The sequence below is a fragment of the Scheffersomyces amazonensis genome, assembly GCF_036850825.1.
Source record: "Scheffersomyces amazonensis strain UFMG-HMD-26.3 chromosome Unknown RJT21scaffold_1, whole genome shotgun sequence".
NCBI lineage: Eukaryota > Fungi > Ascomycota > Pichiomycetes > Serinales > Debaryomycetaceae > Scheffersomyces > Scheffersomyces amazonensis.
This window is the reverse complement of record NW_027042741.1, coordinates 3,193,124-3,218,022: the sequence shown is the minus strand read 5'-3', so window position 1 is coordinate 3,218,022 and position 24,899 is coordinate 3,193,124. Positions and strand designations below refer to the sequence as shown.

The following is a 24,899-nucleotide window of genomic DNA, read 5'->3' as shown; positions in this document are numbered from 1 at the left end:
ATGTATTAGTATATGTATATATATCTGCTTCAATTACAGTTACAAGTACAATTGATCAAAAAGAAGTAAGGAGTAATAGTAATCGTTCAGCCCTGTAATCAGAAATTCATTGCTAGGGGTGGGGAGAGAATGGTCGTGCGACTGGCAATAACTTAAAAGGTATCTTGTAACCTATACCTGTACCTGGTTACCGTAACCTTATTAGGTAAGAATGCTGGGTATGGTGCGACCACTAGTTAGGTTGAGAAAAATAGGTAGTCCAGCCTGGCGGCCCGATTTGATAATTACCGATTGGGACGAAACTGTCACGAGTGAGGACACTATAAAATTAGTAGCGCAAGTGCCCTATGACAATAATGACAATCTCGAACCTAAGTTTCAATACTTTACCGATATATACTTAGCCAGTTATAAGAAGTATGTGGCTGAATTTTATCAGCAGTATGGTAATAGAGATAGCTTAGATAAAGAGATTTTATTTCAAAGGGGGATGAAGCAAGTGGAATTGAGCTCAGTTACGGCCCTTGCTAACCATAAGATATTTGCTAATTTATCAGAGAATCAATTCGCTAGACAGGCAAGTAACATCAAGTTACGACCAGGATTTGTAGATTGCTTCCGTAGTATTCAGAAGTTGAATATACCGATAGTTATATTAAGTATTAATTGGACAAGTATATTGATTAAGCAAGCTCTTAGAGATGCAGGATTAGATTGCGACTATGCCAACTTCTTGGTTAATGAATTCGAGTTTGATGATAATCACATTACTACTGGTAATTGGGTGGAAACTCCCAGTATTCGTACTGCTTTGGATAAGTTAGAGTTAACTAAACAACTTATAGCTAATTCTACTAATTCTGTCTATTTGGGAGACAGTTCTACAGACTTGTTATCATTACTTCATGTAGATACAGGTATCATTATACCAGATACTTCATTAGCGAAGTCAATACAAAACTATGCTTTTGCTAAAGATAAACTATATTTAGGAACTTGGCATGACTTACATAATTTACTTACTTCTACATAGTTATAATATACGTTGTAACATTAACGTCTCCAATTGTTTACTGGAGCAGCAAAATGTTGTTGAATTACTGCTCCTTGCATAGGCACATATTGACCATAAGCATAACCTGGAGGTGGTGGAGGTTGTGGGATTGCATAACCACCGGGTGCTCCACCTTCTTGAACCACTTGTTGATGAGTCATTGGAGAACGATGAGGAGCCTGAGATACAACCTGTGCTTGAATTGGAATTGGTCCTTGTTGATAGAAATATTGAGGTTGTTGATTAGGTGACCATACTTGCTGTACCTGAGGTGGTGGTAATTGAGGTGGAAGTTGACGAGGTGATTTGTGTTCTTGTTTAAATGATTGTGGATTTCCATAAAATGGAGTTTGTTGGCCAAAGCTTTGAGCGGGCACTTGTTGAGGAGTTTGTAATGGTTGCATTATTTGAACAGAAGGACTATGATGAGGAGGCACGGGTGTACGTTGTTGAGGAGTTGGTTGTTGTCCTTCTTGACCTGGCTGTTGCTGTTGTGTTTGCTGCAGTTGTGATTGTTGTGGGGGCTGTTGGGAACCTTGCATAAATGCAATTCTTTCTGATGGAAGGAGAGCTACAAGGTCTCTCAAGAAGAAACTTGGAACATCAGGAGGATCTCTTAATCCTGGGATAGGACCTTCTTTCTTTGAAGCTTTAGCTAAAGCTTCTGCTCTTTCTTCGAAAAAGGAGGCACTCTTTATATCTCCAATGGCTCTAAAGCAAGAAGCCGATCTACTACAAGCATCTGAAGCATCCATTAATTGATCATCACAACGTTCATATACACAACTTAATCCATCCCAAGCGGTGGCAGTACCAGGAGATCCTTCATCAATTTGTAAACGAAGAGCTTGAGAATATGCTGCTAAAGCATCGGGTAATTGTTTCAATTCCAAATATAATTTTCCAACTGCCAACCAAGTGATTGGAGAATTAGATGCTCTTCTTAATGCCACTTGGTATGAATCATATGCTAATCTTGGTTGATCTATTAATGAATATGCTTTACCTAATAAGTACCAAGGTAAAAAGTCTCCGTCATTATTTGGTTGTTCATTACCATTTTCCTTTTCCTTTTCTAAATCAATAATTTTACCTAATAATTGAATGGCAAAATCAGCATCTGATTTTCTTTGATTTAATAGTAATAGATAAGAATGTGTCATTAAAATTCTTGGAGAATCTCCAACTGCCTTTTCGGCATTTTCACAGGCTTGAATGGCTCCCGGTATATCATTAGCTCTTTCCTTTGCAGTAGATAAAGCTGACCATAAGGCTATATGTTCATCAATTCTTGATAATGGTGGTGGAGGTAATGATAAAGTGGCTGTTAATTCTGCGATTGATAATTCAATATTTCCATCAGCTGCTGCAATAGCGGCTAATTCAGCATGGGCTGCTCTGGCGGTTTCGATATCGGAGGAAGATAATTGACTTAAAGATTCCGGTAAGATTGATAAACAGTGAGTTAAAGATCCGGCAGCATGATTTCTGGCACCTGCTCTAATTAATGTTTGGGCACTTAATAACCAAAGTGAGGCATCATTTTGAGATAATTGAATGGCGGTTTGAATCGATTGATGAGCTTGATCATTGAGACCAATTAAAATATAACATTCAGCCAATTCCTTAAATATAGCCGAATCTTTCAATAAATCAGGATAAAGTTCTAATGATTTATTCAATCGTTCTATAGAATTTTGAGACCCTACAGTTTCATTTAAATTAATATCATTTAATCTTAGTGAGTAACTTAATCCACAAAGGGCTCTGGTATTGGAAGGATCATGGTTCACTGCTTTTTCAAAGGACTTTATGGCAGATACAGTAAGTCCTAAAGTATTGGCACAGTTCCCACAAGCTATCCAAGTTTCTGAAGCTGTCAATTCATAATTGTGAATGAAATCACTTTGTGAAGCAGTTCTTTGGCGTTTAATTCCAGGAGATAATTCTTGATGTCTTTTAGTCATTTTGAAATACTTTGGAGTTATTTCGGGATCAACAAGAAGAAGAAGAGAGTTAGCTTTACAAAAAAAAATTGTCATTAGAGAAAAGTGGGATCGTTACCAACCTTTTTTTGAAACAAGAGAGAGCAAAAATGTAGAGACAGAATATTTTTTACTTTGGTGAAAGAAATAATAATGAACAAATAAAACAAAACGTAAATTAAAAAATAAAATAAATGTTAATCAAAAAATAATTTTATGCAAGTTATTCTTTTGTTTAGGTAAGTTTAGCAATATCTCACCAAAATCAAACAGAAAAATGCTAAACTAAAAATATAAGAAGAATCAGTGAGAAAAAATAATATCCTAATAAAATTTACTAAACTTAAAAAATACTTTTGATTTTTAGTGGGAAGTATAGTTAAGATAAATGCCCACCACCAATTAAGCAAAGTTGAACTATAAAGGATATTCGGTATATTAAACCAAACTATAACTATATACTATAGCGTAGTAATAGTTTAGAATAGTGTGGTATGTTCTTGTAAGAGAAAACGAATAATAATCGGATTTGAATGTATATAATATTATTATTAGCATTAGAATGTATCGTGACCGACAATGCCCGGAAAGTAAATTTGGACAGGAAAGAAATTTTCAGGCAACATATGTTGGTAGGTAATGCACATTGATTGTTATGGCCCTAACGCATACCTGAACAATGCTTGGGGCTTATAAAAAATATTTCTTAAGCCATCATTGCACTAGGTTCGATTTACTGCAATCTGTTACGGTGTATGTACTAAATGTACATAAATTATTTTTTATTTTTTTAGATTCTAATGTGCACAATCATTTTCCTCATGCATCTTGTATTGCTTCCTGCAGATGTTGACTGTTGGAAATTTTCCAAGGAAGACACAGAAAGAGAAAGAATAATTTTATATCAAAAAAAACTACCGTTGCCTCCAAGCTTGCACTGGCTCTGCCACATACACATACGTCCACTTCTACCTCCTTCGTAAAAGACACACAGATTAATAGTTAACTAAAAGGGTTTTAACAGAAAGTAAACTCTCATAAGCATTGATTAAGATCGCAGTAAACCTTTTGTGTTTCATCGTTTCTGGAAGACCGCCCACCTCCGTTGGCGCAACATGAATCCTGAATGTGAACCCGCATACTTTTCCCTTTTCCATTTCAATATCTAATAGTTTAATTATTTTCTCGACTGATATCAAAACGAATACTTTTCTTTGCAAGTTAAACATTTTACATTTCATGAATTTGACCTAGACTATCATTGACTGAAAGGATTCTACAAAAGTACTCGTCTGATGAACCCTATTCAACCATCCTTATCTTAACCAGCTCACAACAGTAAAATTAGAAATTGCGTATTGTTGCTGATCAAAACCACCTGCATTGCTTACACTTCCGTTGAACAGTTTCTTTTTTATTTTTTTTTTTTATTTTTTATATTTTTTTAATTTATTTTTTTAGTTTTTAATTAATTTTCTCTAGCTTTTATTAGCTAGTTTTACCTGCGCATCAACATAGGAGAAAATCATCATCGTTTCTATGGGCCAATTTCAAGTTCATGTGGCATACAGACAGATTGTCGTGTTAAACAACAATATCAGATGCAAGTAAGATGTCCAATGAGAAACCACCTTCGTTAATTAAAAAGGATGGATACTCTTATATGTTAGAGAATCTCAATTCAAAGAAAGAAATTATAGACGTTAATGACAGCAGCACATTCCTGACAATGGAAAGAATAATAAAATAATTACGAATCCAAATGTACTTGCTCGAGTTATTTCCAGGAGGCAGACATTAGACATAGTCATGAAACAGCTTTAAAGAAAATGTTTGTTGTTTTGAACTAAATCTAGACAATCGAAACAATAGCGCTAAAGTAGAACTCATTGTAATCAGCATGTGTAAACGTTATCAGGTACAAAACAGCTTCTATCTTTCTATAAACACTTACTGCATTAAAACACTTCGTTACAATTACTACATTTGTTGTACTATCGATGTTGTTATCGTAAGCTTTTAGAATAGGCGTCCGGAAGAGGATCATCACAAATATATACGTTGTGTTGATGCGAATTTGATTTGTCAAATGAACACAGGCGATAAAATAATACTGGCAAATTCTTGTCCTTGCATAAAAAAATAAAATTAGATTATAATTTCAAATGGAAGCTTAGTCCGATGTGTGATTGTTGTTTGTTTTATTTGTTATAGTTGGTGCCTTCTGAGAGGACCCATTTACTGAAACTTATATATTCTAACAATTTAGATCTGAATTAAGAGCACTGATAAATGTAAAAATTATAATGGTACCGCACTATTGGTCATGTGTGATAAATAACATGTGGTCCATCTCATTCTCCAGAAATTAAATTTTATATTTTTTTTATATTATTTTTTACTATCTGTGACAGTTTTAAGCTTTTAGTTACGAACAAATGATTCATTGTGTCAGGTAAAAAAATAAATGCACAATGATAGAAATAGTTCTGAAAAAATATGCAAGGAGCTCAAATGGAAATTTCCTAATTCAGAAAGTCAATTTAAGAGGTCATCTCAGCCATACTAAATACTCAATTAATTTCCACGCTTAACTATAATAATCCTTAAATAGAGAAACTTAAGAACTCTATTTTTATTTTGAGTTTAGAAATGCTTAGCTGAACCATACAAAGCTTAGAACAGTCAGGCTATTGAAAAAGCTTCTAGCCAACGAGCAATTAATCCAGATGCGCGGATTTACAAAAAATGTACGTAAATGTAATGATCAAATCAATTAAGTTTTCTCTACCCTCGAGTGAGTGATGATTGCGGAGTTGTTCCTGTATGAGCAGTGGCTTCTCCGAAATAACTGCATTATTATATTTCCAAAATATCTCATATCATCCTTGTTATTGCTCATGTGTGATAGCAATTGTTGACAACATGAGATAAAACTTGTGCGCTGCTTGACAAATTGAAATTCATATAGACGAGATTGCGGTGACTGGGAAGGGGAACTGACAATACGCACAGTCTTTTAAAATAATTTATTTTTCCGCATGTACATGCATGAGATTTTATGATGCACATCTTAAAAAATATTTGATTGCCCATGCACTGGAAGCACTTAAAGTTAAAGTTTAAATCTCTTCCGTTTCTAAATTTCATTTAGCTTTTTCTCTGTATTAGGGACAGGGTGGGTATATCATCCACTATATAAATCGAGCATTTCCACCATATTTTTCTTAGCGAACTTCCGAAATCGTATTTTAATTGAACGTAGTATTTTAGTTTTACCTTCCGAAAATTAACTTTTTTTTATTAGTTAGTCTCATGGTTGGGAAATTTATCGCGAAGACGATATTACAAGAACAAGTAGTCCTCTCTTCTAGTCTTTGAGTATTCTGTAAAATGTGGACATGAAACGGAACTCCTTCGAAGTTTCCTAAAATCTTGTCACTTAGTATTCATTAAGAAAAGAAGGAAATATCTGTAAGCATATGCACGTAACTTTAGCATTATCGCATATCATTCCACTTGCTATCGTACAACACATCGATTTTAAGTTTAAGCCTTCTCGTGTAAGTACCTGCCTTTAAAATGTATACCAATCCTGGTTGAAACATTCATGTCGAAAATTATGTTAGGACGCCGCCTTACATTTATCAGCGAGGGTTCAGCTTATCTCATTATTAAATTTCAGAGGACCGTTTGGTCCTAACTCCATACACACAATTTTAAGCACTTCATAAAATAATAATAAAAATAAGAATTTTGCCGGAACAAAGTATAATTGATTCTTGGATCAATATACTTAATCAATTATACTTTGGTTATAGGAAAGTATATATACAAGCTAGTTATATCTATAGAACCAGTTATAGAAGCAATAGCAGTTGTAAAAGCAGTTTTCCGGTTCCGGCACATAGTCTCGGAAATATTTCTCACTATATAATTTTTTTCAGTCCTCATCGTTAGCCATAGCTCTAGTCACTATGAGAAGATTACGACAATGATACGATATACGGGATCCCGAATAAGTAATATTCTTGTGAACCTTGCTTTCAAGAGGTTTAACTCTACTTTTGATAGTTTAGCTTCGTCATCTCCCTTATTATCCAATTTATACCCTACATGTACAAGTTGCGGGATCAGGCTTCAAACTGTAGATAAAAGCAAGCCAGGTTATTATATACCGGTAGAAGACAGAAAATCTAAAGAAAAGGTCCTCAAAGATGTGGATTTGACTTTTCAAAGTCATATAGAGAAATTATCGCAAGAAGATCAGAATTTATTGATAAATGACACAACTTCGAAAAAGTCTAACAAAAGTTCTCTATTGTATCACTCCAAGAATATACTTTCAGATGCATTTCAAAAAGAGAAAATAGAATTAAAGAAGCGTACCAAAGATAACTCAGAGTGTGTACGATGCAGAGATGCTACTTATAGATCAAATTTTAAAGAAATTGGTCAAACAGAATTTCCTGTAAGAAAACTAGAAGATATCATGAAAGAAATTCCACCTCATGAAAAGATTATGTATATTGTAAGTGCTCAAGATTTTCCTTTATCTTTAAATCCGGCCATCTTTCAGTATCGACTTCCTAATGATATTAAATTTATTATTAATAAGAGTGATTTATTATTCAAAACTAATAACTTGAGTTTGAAATATGGAAAATCATTCTTTCAAGATTATCTTCGTCACAAGTATGGAGTACCTCCAGAAAATGTATTCATAACAAGTGCTAAGACCGATTGGAATATTAATTCATTATTGAATTTCATAGATGATACTTATTATTTGATAGGTAAAACAAATAGTGGTAAATCATCGCTCATGAAATCATTTTTATATTCATTTGAGGTTGATAGAATGAAGAACAGACTTCTTAATTCCAAGGAAAAGATCCAGCTTGAAAAGCAAGAAGATATCAAGATGAATACATCTTTACCTTTTGTCAGTAATAGTAGAGGTGATGGGAAAAGGTTTAAAGAATACTTCAACAAAATTATAGGTCCTGGTGCATCCTACGTCCCGGGTTATACAAGAGGCTTTATAAGAGTGGACTTGCCTAATAATAAGGTTATATATGATGTCCCTGGATTTATGACATCTGAAGATATCCACAGCTTCTATAGTCTTCTTGATACTCATAAGATCAAAGATTTAAGCAAGGGCGCTCTTGTCTATGAAAGGGGAATGTATAATTCTAGGTATGAAACGCTTAAAGGTGGTCAAACATTAACTGTAGGAGGTTTATTTTATTTGAACACTCCTAAAGAGTCAATATATCAAATTAGAAATTGCATTAACTCTGATTTACAGGTTTTCAGAGATTTTTCTAAGGCTATTCAAGTAAGTAAAAAATTGGATCCTAGTTTGGCTAACAAGTTTGTCATTAAGAATGATGACAAGAGTATCAGTGAATTGGAAAGCTTTATTATTCCTCCATTTTATGGAGCTATTGATCTTGTAATAAGTAACTTTGGTCATATTAGTATAATTCCGACTGGAGCCAAAAAGACTAATCAACCTTTAATCGTATACTTGCCTAAGGGGGTAGAGGCAGTTGTTAGACAACCAATTAGTCAATATATAGCTAAAACCTTGACTGGAAGAGATAAAAAGGGAAACATCTTAAGAAAAGAAAACTTAGTGTTGAAGAGCACTAAGGCAGTTAAAAGGTACAACAAAAAGAATCCATTTGCTAGTAGGTTGATACCATTTCCAACCAATGAATTAAAGCTCATATTAAACAATGAGGAGATATCGGAAAACTTTTTACAAAACCAGAAGTCTGCAACTTATGATAAAATCAATCATCTTGGTAGATTATCGGATAAAGCAGCATATGATGATCAAACTGTCCTTAATGAGGAAAATTGTTATGATTATTGGATCGAATAATTGTTTCTATACTAGCCACATTATGTGCTTAATATTTAATTTCGGCTTCCATCCTGTATATAGATATTCTCGCCGCTTTAAATATTTTTTTAATAGAAGGAACAATTAATCGTTGAGGTCTCGGTAAGTGAAAAAATAACATCAACGACGAATGAAGTTTATTTTTCTGTTTCATGGCAAAAAGAGGAAAAAATAATATTTTGTAAAAAATAAAACTAAAAGGGGAAATTCATAAAATAAATAATAAAAAAAGTGAGCGGAAAAAAGACCGCGTTAACTTAAAGCTAGTTAAGCGAGAAACTCCTAATCAAAAGGTCGGAAAAAAGCTGTAGTGTACTTTACGCGGCCGGACAAAAATGAACTCAGTTCCTGATTTTTCCTCCGGCGTACTGTGTAACTTTCCTACAGTGTGAGCTAGTTTCTTTGTTCTTATATTCTCAATTAACAATAATGACGCAGTCTGAGCTAGCTTTAACAAGGACAAACATCGATCGTCAAATATGCAACTCTGTTTTGCGAGTGGCTACTTTTATTGTTATTCTCCTCAGAGAATGATCACCCGAATTCGAGATGAGTACATACGTTTAGCAACGTCTAATAATTATAGAACTTACCCGATACCAAACTCTTTGACAAATACAGACAAATTCAATGTACGACACGTCTTTATAATACTTCGTGTATGTGAAATCCGTCCTTGTTAGCCCCTTCTACCGTTATACAGCTTCACTGACAGCACATTTGAAAAAACGCGCTACTTAAAATTTACCTCTAGAGAGCGCAAAAGTCTTACACAAAATTATCAAATCGTAAACATGACACACCTCCTTTTCTTAATAATGAAACGTCTATGTTTATGTGCAAGAGCTTCTGAATAATAGGGAAACATCATAATAAATACACAGAACAGTTGCTTGCGGTTGGTAGACTAGGCTTGTTTTGTTTTGTTTTGTTTTGATTTCTCTTCTTGTTAGTCGCAAACAGATTTTGGATATCATCTTCATTCTAATCTACTTCAAGCTTATGAAAAACAGGTGCAATTGATCATGTTGAGAAGCCAGAGCATTTCTAATTTAAACGATCAAAGGAAGTCAAAATCGACTGCTTTCTTTAGTTCTTTTAGGTCTAGAAAATTTTCTTCAAATGACTTGCATTCAATAGTCGATTCTACACCAACAACATCTACACCAGATACAAATACAACGGCTAACCAAAGGCCACTTAGTGCTAGTGTTTCTTCAATCAACTTATCCGGTGGTGGAGGTAAACTTCAACCCATAAAGCATTCATCGTCAGCCGCACAACAAAGACTCTATCATTCTTCAAAAAGTTCTATATCTACTTCTGAAGATAAAGAAAACATTGTACCGGCTAGTATAGCAAGAACTAAATCCTTGAAACTAAGATCTAGTGCTCCTAATTTGAATTTAGCTCAAGCAGCAACCACATCCGCTAATGCCATCACGGTTACCTCATCTAATAATAATAATAATGCTTCACAGCTTTATACTAGAAGATTAAGATCTTCCATGTTTCTCAATAATATCATTCTGAATGATTATGATTCATTAAAGAGTGAGTATAAAGGTCGTATTTCTCCTCCAGTATCTTTTATGAGTCCAGAGACTATTGGTACAGTTGATACTTTAGTTGACCAATCACCAATTAAGTTAACAGATTTTGAAAATACAAGTCAAGATTTTGATTCAGAAGCCACATTAAGTAGTTTCAGTAATTCTTCAACACCTACTGAAGATGAGTTCCCTGAACGAAAGAGAACTAATTCAACAAAGAGAAAGCTACACAGAACAACTAATTCATATAATATTAATGAGTTTATAAAAATACTAAAGCAAGAAGATTCTACAAAACTTCCAGTCAATAACAGAAAATCTCTTGAATTAGAGAGTTTAGAAAGAAAGAAATTAACAAGTCTTCTAAATGCGAATGAGGTACAGCCATATAAATCGACATTATCATTAATTGGAAATTCAATATTTTTAGTTATTAAAGATAATGAAATAGCAAATAATAATGAAGATAATGACGATTCCATCAAATTCTCAAACTCTCTAGAGGATATTGACTACATCGACGCATTGAGAGAAGATGGCTACGATGATATAGACGAACAATTAGTCATGGTCTTCTGATTTACGAACCACTTATAAAACACAAATGGCCCCTTTCGCAGCAAAAAAGAGACTTTTGTTGTATGAACTTTTTCAATTCTTTATGTATACTAAATATTTAAATAAACACTAATTAATTTAGCAAACATATCACAAATAAGCAATAATTCATTAAATATAAGTTAAAGAATACAATTAGCAAAAAAATATGATACAGTTATCAAAAAAGAATGCGATTTCTGTGGATCGAACACAGGACCTTCAGATCTTCAGTCTGACGCTCTCCCAACTGAGCTAAAGCCGCAAGAGAACCCACGCCGGGAGTCGAACCCGGAATCTTTTGATTAGAAGTCAAACGCGTTAACCATTACGCTACGCAGGCCTATTTGTTGACAAAAAATATGCTATGTTTGTGCGAGAGTGTTTTTATCACGTGATTATGTTCACATGAGTTTTGGTCACGTGACACTGCCCATATTTTGACCTAAATCCCAAATTCTTAATCAACTCAAGCCAATAATGCAGTAATTAATATATATGTGTACTTGTTTACCTCAGGGATTTTTAAATTTTGGAATTTAATAGACTTTTTTACGATATTAAGTGCCTAAATTTGATAACCCTTGAGTACAATTATTCCTAAACTTTATGCCAAATCTTATAAAAACTTTGGAAAAAGCATAGTACTACAATTAACAATAAATTTATCCTATACTCCAAAAAACAAAGTAAATCCCCATATTTAGGTCATTATAGGCTTGTTGAATATAAATAAGTAAATTCATTTTTGTTGCGAAATATTTGCAGGTGTCTAACTTAGAACTGAGGATAAGCATTGATAGTCGTATCACTAGAGAATTCATTTATGTTGTCAAGCTTTCTTTAGGCCCTTTTGAAATTTGCAATATTAGAAGGTTGATTTAAATACAGTAGAAACGGTTAAAGCTGATTAGCTCTTGCACTGAGTAATTGGTCAATAAGTTTATAGAGTCGCAGCAACTTAAAGTGTCAAATTGGTAGCACGCACTTTTTCTCATATACCAATTAGGAATTGCTGATAAGAGCCATAGTGAGAATAATTTTTCAAACAATTATCACGGAGTATCAACATACCATACGGCTAACCAATGTACAAGGGATCCTTACGAGGGCTTAACTACATTAGAGGTAGTAAAAGACTTTTTACTACTAATAGTGTTCCTCCTCCACCGAAAAGAGACTTTTCAACATTAATATATGGGCTTACGGCGATAACTTTAGCTTCTTATGGGGCTTACAAATTTGGTCAATATCAAATAATCAATAGTCCACCATCTAATTTGTTCCCATTGAATTCCGTGACAAAGCTTCTGGATTTAGAATCCCCAAAATATGGGACTACTGAAGAGATGCTTCAAGCAATTGAAGAAATTAGACAAAAAGTACCCAATGCAGAAGTGACTAATAAAGAAGTTGACCTTGATCATCATACAAAAAATGATTTCACTCCACATTTACCATTGGACCATGAAAAACCTCAATTCATTATCTATCCATATACTACGGAACAGGTTTCTGAGATTTTGAAGATTTTGAATAAGTATAATATTCCTATTGTTCCATTCAGTGGAGGGACATCTTTAGAAGGCCACTTCTTTTCAACCAGACAAGGTGTAATATTAGACACATCAAGAATGAAACAAATTCTTGAAGTCCATGAAGATGATTTGGATTGTGTAGTTCAAGCAGGTGTCAATTGGCAAGAATTAAATAAACATTTAGAGTCTCGTGGGCTTATGTTTGGAGCAGACTGTGGTCATGGAGGATTAATATCTGGTATGATTAATACAAATGCTTCTGGAATCAATGCTTCTAGATACGGTGCTATGAACACTAATGTTATTTCAATAACTGTTGTATTGTCTGATGGAACTATTGTCAAGACCAAACAGAGACCTAGAAAATCGAGTGCAGGATATAATTTAACTCAATTATTTATTGGTAGTGAAGGAACTTTAGGAATCGTAACAGAAGCCACTGTTAAATTACATGTGATTCCGAAATATGAGACTGTTGTGATTTGTCAATTCCCAACAATTTTAGATAGTACCAATACAGTTGCTCAAATATTCAAGCTGGGTATTCAACCAAATGCCATTGAATTTCTAGATGCTGATATGATGAGATGTTTAAAATATAGTGGATATTGTGATAATAGTTGGCAGGAAAAACCTACCATTTTTTTCAAGATTGGAGGACTTAATAAAGTAGTTGTTGATGAATATATTAAGCAATTGAAAAGTATCGCCAAAGTTAATAAGGTTGAACTATTTAAATTTGCCAAAAACAAACAAGAAGGTGAAGAATTATTTTCCGCTAGGAAAAATGCATTTTATGCTATGATTGATTATGGTAGAAATGAAATTGATGAAGATATGAGAATTTGGGTTACAGATATTGCAGTTCCATTATCAAGATTATCACCAGTATTAACAGAAATTAATCAATTAATTAAGTCGAGTGGATTTGAATCTATTATTTTAGCCCACGCAGGAGATGGGAATTTTCATGCTGATTTATACTATAAGCCAGAAGATAAGGCAAAATGTGAAGCAGTTATTAAACAAATGATTAAGATTGGATTAGATAATGAAGGTACATGTACAGGAGAACATGGAGTTGGTAATGCAAAGAGAAATTATCTTGCAATTGAATTAGGTGATGACGCTATCAGTTTAATGAGAAAATTAAAGATGGCTCTAGACCCGAAGAGAATTTTAAATCCTGATAAAATTTTCAAGATTGATCCTGAAGACGAAGGAAAATATTAGACTATATGCTAGAATATTTAGTAATAGATTTTTATAGACAGACCGAATATAAAAACATGCCTATGACGATAGCGCAAATTTAAAGTTAAATAAAGTTTAGTCGATTTAGATTTAACAATAAGATACGCAATAATTTACGATATTATTTAATTGCTTCTCTGTGAAAATTATGGTTTCCCCACAAATCAAAACTAGTCCCCTCGTCGTTTCATTACTTTTTTTGTCTTTAATTACCACGGGGTTTGACCTAGGCGGAGATGGAAAATAATAGAATATTATAAAGAAATTTAAATGTAACTAGGTTTATATATGAAACAAATGAATAAATGACTACTACCACGAGTACAATTACGATTACGATTACCATTACCATTAATTACGATGGAACAAATTTGTTTGTGGCCCGCCGCAGTGGCAAATATTTTTTTAGGTACAGATTGGGGTAACAAGGTTGTAACTTACATCATTATATAATAATAGTAGATAGAGGTAGTATTCTTTTGCCCATTGTAGATATTTATTTATTGCTGAAACGGGCAGCCGGTAGTTGTTGACTCCAAAATAGGAGTGAAAAAAGAAAATCTTCTCACCCCCTTTATTGAACTTGACCGGCATGTCATTTTTTTTCTTTCTCAACTGATAAAGAAAAATGTCTCCTGTCCGCTTTGTTATCTCAAACTGAATGTCTCTTTTTCTGACCAATTTACAGGTTATCTCTACGGATAAATTTCAATAGTCAAAAAATTTTTCAAAACTAGTCACCATCTCCACAATAACTTTCCTCCACCGTCCGAGAGCCTTTTTCATACTTTAGTTCTTATTTAGTTAAGTTTGGTTAGTTTAGTTAAGTTAAGCTAGGTTAAGTCGTGCAAGTTGTGTGAGATCACGTGTGTTCCATAACCCATTACACATCATACAATTTCTTTCCTTGTCTTGCCTTGGCAGACATAAAACAACTTAACAATCCCAAGAAGCTTGAAGTTAAGCCTTAAGAATTTATACATCTATTGTATCATTTACTAATGATGAGCTTCAATACTGAAAATATAAATCAAAAACTTCGTAATCTATCGCTACTTGAATCTACCGACCCTTTAGCATCTAGAACTTCTTCATCATCTACCAATATGGCTTACAATAATTTAACACAATCTGATGGAGATTTCGATGAGTCATATCTTAATAATAATAATAATAATATCCATGATAATCCTTCACTGATGTTAAGATCATCTACTTATCCTACTCCAACAACAACGGCTGGTGAAAATTCATCATTTTTACCCTTACTTCAAGCAAATAATTCTGAAAATAATACTTCCAGTCAAACTCCAAAGAAGTCATTATTATCATCATCATTAGCAGGAGAAAAGAGATCAAAATCAAATTTAATTAATGCGACTACTTCGATAAACTATAATACAATCGATCAACATCCTCAGTATCATCATTCAGATCCAAATTTGCATTCAACTTCAACTTCAACTCCTTCAGCTAATATAAATATACCGACAAGCCAACAAACAAATTATACTGATGAACATCCAGAACCAGAATTATTAGCTACTTCAGTAGGTAAGGAAGTAGATGGAAGATTAATCCCATCATCATCAACTATAAGTTTATTATCATTGAATTATAATCACGAACCTCAACTTCAACCTCTATCCCAAGTGCAACCACAACCACAATCTCAATCTCAAGCACAACCCCAAAAATCTCCCAGAGTTTTACAAACTTCAACTTTCCAACAACCTCAACCAACCATTGATAGAAAAAATTCATTCACAAATATAATCAGTAGAGGTTCTATAACTCATTTGAACCAGCAACGTTTACAGCCTTATCAAAGACTAACTTCTCCACCTCCTGGTTCAACAACTTCGAATTATTACCCAGAATACTTTTTATCTAATTCCACAGCTCAAAGTATCCCAATTAAGCCATCGGTTCAACATATAAGTGGTCCTGAAGGTACAGTACCAGATTCACCATATTTGGATCCAACATCTGTAAGTGGCTCGCCATCTCGATTCTGGTTATCATCTCAAACTCCTCCACGTTCATTAAGTAATGCTCACAGAAGTACCAGTCGTACGCAGTTATTCAATCAGTATCAATATCAACACCAACACCAACATCAACATCAACATCATCAACATCCACTGTATATCCCTATAACCAGTGTGAATAATTATGTTACAACAAGTGCCAGTACTACTGGAGCTACCTCAGCTTCCATTCCTATTAGCACTAATGGTAGTGATTCTCCTACTTTGGATCCAGTCCAAACTCCCTTAGAAGATCCGCCTATGACTCCCTTGTATCTTAGCAAGAATGTAAGTCCTAAATTAAGTTCAGACTCATATTTTAATGGATATTCACTGGCACAATCAGTCCATCCACCCCCATATATTGATGAGCTGGTTGAACAAGAGTTTCTTGATAATGAGGATAATTGTCAAGGAAATGGTCAAGGAGATAGTGTCGTCGATGATGACAATATTCTAGACAGTGTCATGGGAGGTCAAGAAGAGCATGGGAAGCTTAAGGTTAATGATTACGAAATGATTTGATATTTGATATACAGATTGATGGGGTTCAGGAATGCAATATAATGTAATATATATACTATATAATTTAATATTAGGCAGGAGTAAATGTATAGGTTTAGGGATAAATAGTCATAACGAACAGTAACTGGTAGGCGCAGAAACGGCTCGCTAAGAAATTAGCGGCAAAAATGAGTTTTCTCGGTAATTTCAATTAGCTAAAGTTGACAGTAATTTCCTACGTTAGATTAGATAATACTACAGTATACTTCAGTAGATTAGAGAATACCTCAGTATACTACAGTACAGTACAGTAAATTAAGTTCATTTCAGTCACACAGTCACACAGTCACACAGTCACACAGTCCAGAGTACACCATGTCTACCTACGAAGGTAAGTATCAATACATAATTCTTTTGGTGATTCACAATACTAACAACAATAAACCTTAGACGATCATAATATAGATAATCGGCCAGTCAGCAGAAACAACGACAACACTACTAGAACTCATAGACCAAGACAGCATCAGACATTATCATCAGCAATAGAATTCTTTCTCACTCAGGAAAATACTGGGGCAGTAACAGAAACTCCTACTGATGAAGTATTTGCAAATGCTTTACGATTTCTTAGTGAAGATCAACAATCGGAAGTAGTTGTAAACTTATTATCACAAATCAATGACAATGATGATATTACTACTCCATTAAAAAAACAGAAGAAAGGTGTAGAACAAGAATTCATTGATGCTCTAGAAAGAGTACCACTAAATAAGATTAAGAAAGAAGCAGATTGTCCGATCTGTACCAATAAATTTGTAGATAATGATTATCCATTAATAGTCAAACTCCCATGTTTGCATACAAAAGTAGATCATATCTTTGATTTGGAATGTATTGGACCATGGTTGAAATTTAATTCTACTTGTCCATTATGTAGATTTGATGTATTAGAAGCTGATAAATTTAGAAAGGAAAAGCTTGCAGAAGAATTAAAGAAATTACGAGAAGAAGATGAAGAAGAGGAAGATGATGACTGGGAGTTATACGGATGATTTTTAATTTTTAATTATTAATTATTTAATGATTAATTAATTATTCTTTATTTATTTATTGAACGCATATATACAAGCAGGGGTAAGCAGACTATTTACTTTCATTAAGGTATTTCTTAAATGTATCAGATTTCAATAAGTCCTTCACCTTATTGGCGATTGGATCATTCATTTCATCATAGGCTTGTGGGAATTCAATTTCCTTCAAGTTTTCCAATTGTTTACTAAATTCCAATGTTTCAGTGGTAGTAATAGAGGCAGCATATTGTACACCTTCTATTTTATATTTGTTTATGTATGATAACCATAAATCTATAACTTCAGGATCAGCATCATATGCTATTAATGATTTTTTGAATGTAGTTCTATGGAAATTTTGTTTAGTCTTTGCTTGAGCAAAGGGTGATTTAATAACAGTATACAATCTCTTTTCAGTTTTTAAAGTATTTAATGGAGATGTAGGTATACCTAAATAAAAGGCAGCTCTTAATGCAAATTCTCCTGCTCTAATTAATGAATTTTCATCATACCCTTGTAATTTAATAGTAGCAATTTCATTACCTTCAGTTGGTTCTAATCTGAGAGGTTTATACTTTAATAATTCAACATTTATTGGAATAGGTCTTCCCAGAATTGCATCTGTTTTGGTTTCACTTAAATACTTTGGATTATATTCGAATTTTTCTCCTAATAATGTTTGTCTATATTGTTGTTCTTCTATACGATTAATCTTCTGTTGTTCAATATATTCTTCAGGCGATTTGAAGTTAACATTTGTCTCAGACTTTTGGTTCCATATACTGCTGGTCATAAACGAACGCATAGACGGTCTGGCCATCTGCCTTCTAACAATCATACTGAATCCCACCATAATTATATTCACTATTACTTAGACACTCGTACGAGACAAACTCCCACTAAACTAATCAGGTGCTGTGCTCGTTATACGTTGATCAAAATTTTTCAGAATACATTTTTTCGCTAGTGTTCATTATGCAGGCCTCGATTTTTTTCATATTTGGTGATACTTTTTTACAACCAGATGAGCAGAGCGAAGCCGATTAAGGAAGCAAGCAAGATCAGTACCGTAGGTAACTAATTAGTTAGTTAGCGCCATATATAGACACAGAAGTTGAGGATGGGGAAATCCAGTAAAGACAAAAGAGATATCTATTATAGACGAGCCAAAGAACAAGGTTGGAGAGCTAGATCTGCCTTTAAATTATTGCAACTTAATGAAGAATTTCAATTATTTAAGGATATTAAACGAGTGGTGGATTTATGTGCGGCACCAGGTTCATGGTCGCAAGTTTTAAGTCGAGAATTATTTGAAAATCAAAATCATAGTGATGCTAAAATAGTCGCAGTAGATTTACAACCAATGACTCCTATAGAAGGAGTTACAACAATTCAAGCCGATATAACTCATCCTAAAACTTTACAAACTATACTTGATATATTTGGAGGTGAACCTGCAGATTTTGTTTGTAGTGATGGTGCACCAGATGTTACCGGTTTACATGATTTAGATGAATATATTCAAGCTCAATTAATATTATCAGCATTACAATTAACAACTTGTATATTAAAACCAGGTGGATCATTTGTTGCTAAAATATTTAGAGGAAGAGATATTGATTTATTATATAGTCAACTAAGTTATTTATTTGAGAGAGTTATATGTGCAAAACCAAGATCTTCAAGAGGAACTTCTTTAGAAGCTTTTATAGTATGTATGGGTTATAAACCAAGACCAGGTTGGAATCCAAAATTAGAATTAAATAAATCAACTGAAGAATTTTTTGAAGATTCAAATATAGGAAAGAGTTATAATTTAGAACATTTTGAATTACCCGATCCAGAAGAAAGAAAAATTGCAAAATTTATTGCTTGTGGAGATTTACAAGATGGAGATTCAGATGCCACTTATACTTTAGATAATGATTCTAAAATAGGAGCTTTAGATCCAGTACAAATGCCTACAGCTCCACCTTATAAAAAGGCACTTGAAATGAAGAGAAGAGGGGATTTAGTAAGACGTTAATTAATTTAATATATTTATTGGTATATACATAGATATATTTATTTAATTTAATTTAATCTAATAACAGTAAAAGGAAAAGGAAAAAGGAAAAAAGTATTTAAAAGTTTTCTTCACCCTTAACTAAAGCATCAGGCTTTAAAGTTGGGAATAATAAGACTTCTCTAATAGTGTTGGAGTCAGTTAAGAACATGGCTAATCTATCAATACCACATCCCCAACCAGCAGTAGGTGGTAAACCGTATTCTAAAGCATTACAGAAAGTTTCATCAACTAATTGAGCTTCATCATCACCTTGAGCCTTTTGTCTAGCTTGTTCTTCAAATCTTTGTCTTTGATCAAATGGATCATTCAATTCAGTATAAGCATTACAAATTTCTTTAGTAGCAACGAAAACTTCAAATCTTTCACATAAACCTGGAATATCTCTATGCTTTTTAGCTAATGGAGACATCATTTGAGGATGACCAAAGATAAATGTTGGATTAATACTTGCATCTTCTAATTCACCAACTAATTTATCTAACATTCTAGCATTAGTTAATGGAGGAGAACATTCTAATTTATTATCCTTTAAAATTTTCTTTAAGAATTCACCAGTTTCAGCAGTATGTAATTGATCACCAGCTGGGAATTTAACATTGTAAACTTTTTCTAATTCTTCAATCATATTAACTCTCTTCCATGGTCTAGTAAAATCTAAAGTTAATTCTTCACCCTTTGGACCATCTGGATGATAAGTAACCTTATAAGATCCAGTAATTTCTTTAACCATTTCAGAAAATAATAATTCAGTCATATCCATTAAATCATAAACATCAGCATAAGCTTGATAGAATTCACAAGTAGTAAATTCTGGATTATGAGTCATATCAATACCTTCATTTCTAAATTGACGACCAATTTCATAAACTCTATCTAAACCACCAACAACTAATTCTTTTAAGAATAATTCAGGAGCAATTCTAAGGAACATTTCCATATTTAAATCATTATGATGAGTAGTAAATGGTTTAGCAGTAGCACCTCCAGCAATGACATTTAAAATTGGAGTTTCAACTTCAACGAAATCTCTTGAATCTAAGAATCTACGAATAAAACTAATAATTTTAGATCTAACTTGGAATCTCTTCTTAGTAGAATCATTCATAATTAAATCTAAGTAACGCTTTCTATATCTAGCTTCTTGATCTTTAAAACCGAAATGTTCAGTTGGTAACATATGTAAACAAGGAGTTAATAAAATAACAGAAGTAGCAAAAACAGAAAGTTCACCTTCACCACCTTTCTTTGGATTAGTTCTACCAGGATAACCAGTAACACCAATAATATCACCTCTTCTTAAATGTTCATGCATAGCTTCATAAGCTTCAGGAGTTGAAACATCATCAGCTTGAGCCATAATTTGAACTTCAACACCATCACCTTTTAAAACATAAAATTTTAATTTAGAACCAGATTCTCTTTTAGCCATAATTCTACCAGAAACATTAACTTCAACATCAGTTAAAGTTTCACCTTTAGTTAAATGATTATATTTTTCAATAAATTCAGGTAATTTAATTGAAACATGAAATTTATGAGGATAAGGATTTAAACTTGTTGAATCAGAATTATTAGCTTCTCTTAATTCATTAATTTTACTAGATCTAATTTCAAAATATTGATTAGGAGTTAATTCTTGTTCTTCACCTCCAACTTTCTTACTAACTTTTGGAGCAGTTGCAGCAGCTGTAGCAGCTTTAGCAGCTTTCTTAGCTTCAATAGCTCTTAATTTTTGTCTCTTCTTTAATTCTGTCTTGGAAACTTGTTCTCCAGTAACATCATCGAGATAAGTCTTTTGGACTTGTTCAGCAACTTGATTAACTTCTTCTTCAGACATGTTTACTTTATAAAATTTTTATTAAGATCGTCCACTAAATTTCTTAATCAATCAGTATTGAAATTTATTTTTGATTAAACATAAATTTTTTTTCAACAATTACCCTACTTGGCTCTGCTCAAACGATATGAGTGAGAGTGAGTGAGTGAGTGAGAGTGAGACGATTACATAATCTTGAAAAAAAATGTATGGAAAATTTTCAGCTCAGTGTTGGAAAAATTTTGATATAGAGGAGGTAAGATCAAAGTGAAGAACTAGGTGTATCATCATAAGAATTAGACTTATATAGGCAAATATGGTCAATAAACAAGGGTATGTATAAGATGAATAGTGAATGAATGATAAATATTCCAATTTATTTGGTTTTTTTCCGATTTGTTTTCGGTTTTAAATGTATAAGGAAGTCATTACTAACTATAGTATTCTAGTAACAAGAAATATCAAGCACCAACAGCCACTTCAATTAATGTTGAATCAAGTGTGTTATTATCATTAATTAGACATACTTCTGAAAATTATCCATCACTCTTTTCTGGAACTTTATTAGGATTTGAAGATGATGAAGGTTCAATCGATATAACTCATGTATACCCATTCCCATACCCTGATCAATATGAAGGAGGATCATTTAAATCAAGAAGTGGAGCTAAATATCAAGATGAAATCTTAGAAAGTTTAAAGAAATTAGGTTATGGAGTTGAATTTCAAGGTTGGTTTCAATCTACAGTATCAGGTAACTTTGTTACAACTCAATTAATTGAAGGATTAGCTCAACAACAATTACTTAATAAAAATTCATTCATTATAATTCATAATTTATCATCTATTAATAAAGAAGTTGAATTAAAAGCTTTAAGATTATCAGAAGGTTTTATTGGAGCCTATTTAGATGGTAAATGGAAATCAAAAGATTTAGAATCAAACAAAATTTCTTATTTAAATATCTTTGATGAATTACCAATTAATATTCATAATCAAAATTTGATTAATTTATATTTATCAAATTTACAAGATTCTACCACTACTGTAGCTAATACCAATGAATTTGAAGTTGTTAATTTATCATCAAATCAAAATGTTACTGCACAATTATTAGAATCATTATATAGTCAGGTTGATTCATATAATTATGATCAAAATAATTTCAATTATTATCAAAGACAAAATCAAAAGGAAGTTAGTAAAGTTACTCAATGGAAACAACAAAGAAAATTAGAAAACTTGGAAAGAGCTAAAAGAGGTGAATCAGAATTAGATCCTGAAGAATGGAAATCTATCTTTAGATTCCCAAGTGAACCATCTAGATATAATAATATATTACATAGTCATGCTATTGATGTATTGGCCGATGATATTTTAAAGAAATGTGAAGAAGACTTAACCAAGAGTCTTGCTATTGAAAGAAAGTTAATTTCTGAAAATTAGTTTTAGTTATTCAATTCCATTTAATTTGTATATGTATTTTTAGCGGTCATTTTATGTATAATAAAATTTAGTCATTATCATCATCATTTCCATTTAAACATTTGTAGAATATTTCAAGATCAATTTTTAGAATATTATTAAATTTCGTAGATTTACAGAAAGAGGTTCTACATTGTGATTATGTAAATAATGTACATGGTAATATATTATATTGGCATCAATGGTATTACGTACCCATACATAAGTAATGAAAATTTTAAGTCGATTTCGAAAACATGAATTCTACTAATACCTAATGGCTTCATAAGTTAGAAAGTTACCTAAATAGATGATGCGTTAGATTTTACATGGCTTCAGCGTATTATACTAAGCACAGGAATACTTTACAAAAATTGTGTCAATAAAAGTAATGGTATTACGTACCATAAAAGACAATGAATAACTTTATCCAAAAAACCAAATTCCCAACTTTAGGCACTCTATGTACTATTGAAGCTATAACAATGTTAGAATGTTACCTAAATAGATCATACGTTAGTTTTTATTTTGACTCTAATGAAAGCAGTGTACACAAATGTTTATATTATAAAAGCTAAGGAAATAATACTTATAGATTCCAAAGGTGTTTGGCTGTCAATCCTTTAAATACAGTAGGCGTGCGCATTACCAAATTATGTCAGACATCATCAAAGGCTTTAATTATTACAACTTTACCACACTTTTGATAATTAATTTTGTTTTATTTAAGGTTACTTTTAAATATCACTAACAGAGATACTTATCGGAGTTATAATCTATAACTATCTATTCTGTTTGACTTTAAGTATTAATCCGAAGCATTTATATTTATTCCTAAAGATATTCCATACATTCCGCATTTATAATGGGTAGACCGAGGGTATGTTAAATTATTGTTAGAGTCAAAATTTATTGAGTTATATTATAAAATCAATATATTTATACATAAACTATAAGTCAATAATCTTATATACTAACTTATCATAATATATAGTACATTTTATTAGTAAGACATGGAGAGTCCGAAGGTAATTGTGATAAATCCGTTAATAGACATACACCTAATCATAAAGTATGCTTAACAGCGAATGGTCATTATCAAGCAACTGCCGCTGGTTCAGTACTTCGTGAATTCGTGGAGAAATTGGATATAAATGGGGAAGGTGATAATAAGAATGCTCGATCAATTATGTTTTATACATCACCATATTTAAGAGCTCGACAGACATGTAATAATATTATCGAAGGAATTAAAGATATTAAAGGTATTGAATATGATATTCGAGAAGAACCAAGAATGAGAGAACAAGATTTTGGGAACTTTCAAAGTACGGCAGAAGAAATGGAAAAAATTTGGGAAGAAAGAGCTCATTATGGGCATTTCTTTTATAGAATTCCTCATGGAGAAAGTGCGGCTGATGTATATGATAGAGTTTCAAGTTTTAATGAAACATTATTTAGACAATTTCAACAAGATAATTTTCCAAATATTTTAGTATTAGTAACTCATGGAGTTTGGGCAAGAGTATTTTTAATGAAATGGTTTAGGTGGACTTATGAAGAATTTGAATCCTTGAAAAATATTCCTCATTGTCAATATCTCATAATGAAAAGAGAAAAAGATAAGAAATTCTCGTTAAAGACAAGACTTCATACTTGGGATGATGATGATGTTGAAGATGAAGAAATTGATGAACAAGTTTCAAGAGAAGTTGAAGATGAAGTTTGTTTTAATACTAAAAATAGAGTTGCAAATCCTGAGGATTTAGATATTCAAAATATTATAAAAGCTCAACAAGATGTTATAAAATCTACTAGAGAGAAAAATAGAATGCTTAAAGAGATGTATGAAAAGATTCATAATTCTAAAAATGGGTATACTGATTATGCTGCAAAAAGAATATCTCGTTTTAAGATAGATAATCAAAGCGTAGCTAATAGTGCTGAAGATCTTGCAACTTAAATATAAATTATATGTTTATAATTAATAATATTTAGAATATAATTTATAGGGTGAATTAACATTATGATATATAATATATAATA

At 32.5% G+C, this 24,899-nt stretch overlaps 12 protein-coding genes and 2 non-coding genes across 14 annotated transcripts; 9 read left to right on the top strand and 5 right to left on the bottom strand. All coding sequences in view use genetic code 12, as the record gives it.

The window, feature by feature from the left end:
- Positions 1-178: 178 nt before the first annotated feature.
- Positions 179-1,043, top strand: RJT21DRAFT_17666 (uncharacterized protein). The gene has a single exon (XM_064883579.1). The coding sequence runs from the start codon at positions 212-214 to the stop codon at positions 1,031-1,033; it is 822 nt and encodes a 273-aa protein (XP_064741803.1). The 5' UTR covers positions 179-211; the 3' UTR covers positions 1,034-1,043.
- Positions 966-3,198, bottom strand: TCC1 (Tcc1p). Its single transcript, XM_064880962.1, has one exon. It carries the CDS (start codon positions 3,094-3,096, stop codon positions 1,054-1,056), a length of 2,043 nt encoding a protein of 680 aa, XP_064741802.1. The 5' UTR covers positions 3,097-3,198; the 3' UTR covers positions 966-1,053.
- Positions 3,199-6,998: 3,800 nt separating this feature from the next.
- Positions 6,999-9,185, top strand: RJT21DRAFT_17656 (uncharacterized protein). The gene has a single exon (XM_064883576.1). It carries the CDS (start codon positions 7,034-7,036, stop codon positions 8,933-8,935), a length of 1,902 nt encoding a protein of 633 aa, XP_064741801.1. The 5' UTR covers positions 6,999-7,033; the 3' UTR covers positions 8,936-9,185.
- Positions 9,186-9,810: 625 nt separating this feature from the next.
- On the top strand, positions 9,811-11,229 carry RJT21DRAFT_17658 (uncharacterized protein). Its single transcript, XM_064883577.1, has one exon. It carries the CDS (start codon positions 9,982-9,984, stop codon positions 11,086-11,088), a length of 1,107 nt encoding a protein of 368 aa, XP_064741800.1. The 5' UTR covers positions 9,811-9,981; the 3' UTR covers positions 11,089-11,229.
- Positions 11,230-11,298: 69 nt separating this feature from the next.
- On the bottom strand, positions 11,299-11,371 carry RJT21DRAFT_t15. Its single transcript has one exon. It is a non-coding gene; the product is annotated as a tRNA-Phe (tRNA).
- Positions 11,372-11,376: 5 nt separating this feature from the next.
- On the bottom strand, positions 11,377-11,449 carry RJT21DRAFT_t14. Its single transcript has one exon. It is a non-coding gene; the product is annotated as a tRNA-Arg (tRNA).
- Positions 11,450-12,169: 720 nt separating this feature from the next.
- On the top strand, positions 12,170-14,370 carry DLD2 (D-lactate dehydrogenase). Its single transcript, XM_064880961.1, has one exon. It carries the CDS (start codon positions 12,195-12,197, stop codon positions 13,875-13,877), a length of 1,683 nt encoding a protein of 560 aa, XP_064741799.1. The 5' UTR covers positions 12,170-12,194; the 3' UTR covers positions 13,878-14,370.
- Positions 14,371-14,530: 160 nt separating this feature from the next.
- Positions 14,531-16,554, top strand: RJT21DRAFT_124768 (uncharacterized protein). Its single transcript, XM_064882798.1, has one exon. The coding sequence runs from the start codon at positions 14,900-14,902 to the stop codon at positions 16,451-16,453; it is 1,554 nt and encodes a 517-aa protein (XP_064741798.1). The 5' UTR covers positions 14,531-14,899; the 3' UTR covers positions 16,454-16,554.
- Positions 16,555-16,807: 253 nt separating this feature from the next.
- On the top strand, positions 16,808-17,487 carry RJT21DRAFT_112164 (uncharacterized protein; the record flags this gene model as incomplete). The annotated part of the gene is made up of 2 exons (XM_064880059.1): positions 16,808-16,823; positions 16,883-17,487. 2 exons carry the CDS (start codon positions 16,808-16,810, stop codon positions 17,485-17,487), a joined length of 621 nt encoding a protein of 206 aa, XP_064741797.1.
- A 91-nt stretch (positions 17,488-17,578) lies between these two features.
- Positions 17,579-18,358, bottom strand: RJT21DRAFT_112163 (mitochondrial 37S ribosomal protein uS10m; the record flags this gene model as incomplete). The annotated part of the gene is made up of 1 exon (XM_064880058.1): positions 17,579-18,358. One exon carries the CDS (start codon positions 18,356-18,358, stop codon positions 17,579-17,581), a length of 780 nt encoding a protein of 259 aa, XP_064741796.1.
- A 130-nt stretch (positions 18,359-18,488) lies between these two features.
- RJT21DRAFT_118161 (tRNA methyltransferase) lies at positions 18,489-19,541 on the top strand. Its single transcript, XM_064880960.1, has one exon. The coding sequence runs from the start codon at positions 18,626-18,628 to the stop codon at positions 19,529-19,531; it is 906 nt and encodes a 301-aa protein (XP_064741795.1). The 5' UTR covers positions 18,489-18,625; the 3' UTR covers positions 19,532-19,541.
- Positions 19,542-21,455, bottom strand: KRS1 (lysine--tRNA ligase). The gene has a single exon (XM_064880959.1). It carries the CDS (start codon positions 21,408-21,410, stop codon positions 19,629-19,631), a length of 1,782 nt encoding a protein of 593 aa, XP_064741794.1. The 5' UTR covers positions 21,411-21,455; the 3' UTR covers positions 19,542-19,628.
- A 72-nt stretch (positions 21,456-21,527) lies between these two features.
- RJT21DRAFT_17618 (uncharacterized protein) lies at positions 21,528-22,989 on the top strand. Its single transcript, XM_064883575.1, has 2 exons — positions 21,528-21,722; positions 21,839-22,989. Exons 1-2 carry the CDS (start codon positions 21,706-21,708, stop codon positions 22,833-22,835), a joined length of 1,014 nt encoding a protein of 337 aa, XP_064741793.1. The 5' UTR covers positions 21,528-21,705; the 3' UTR covers positions 22,836-22,989.
- A 543-nt stretch (positions 22,990-23,532) lies between these two features.
- Positions 23,533-24,882, top strand: RJT21DRAFT_118156 (acid phosphatase). The gene is made up of 2 exons (XM_064880958.1): positions 23,533-23,733; positions 23,848-24,882. The coding sequence occupies exons 1-2, from the start codon at positions 23,719-23,721 to the stop codon at positions 24,814-24,816; spliced, it is 984 nt and encodes a 327-aa protein (XP_064741792.1). The 5' UTR covers positions 23,533-23,718; the 3' UTR covers positions 24,817-24,882.
- Positions 24,883-24,899: the final 17 nt, after the last annotated feature.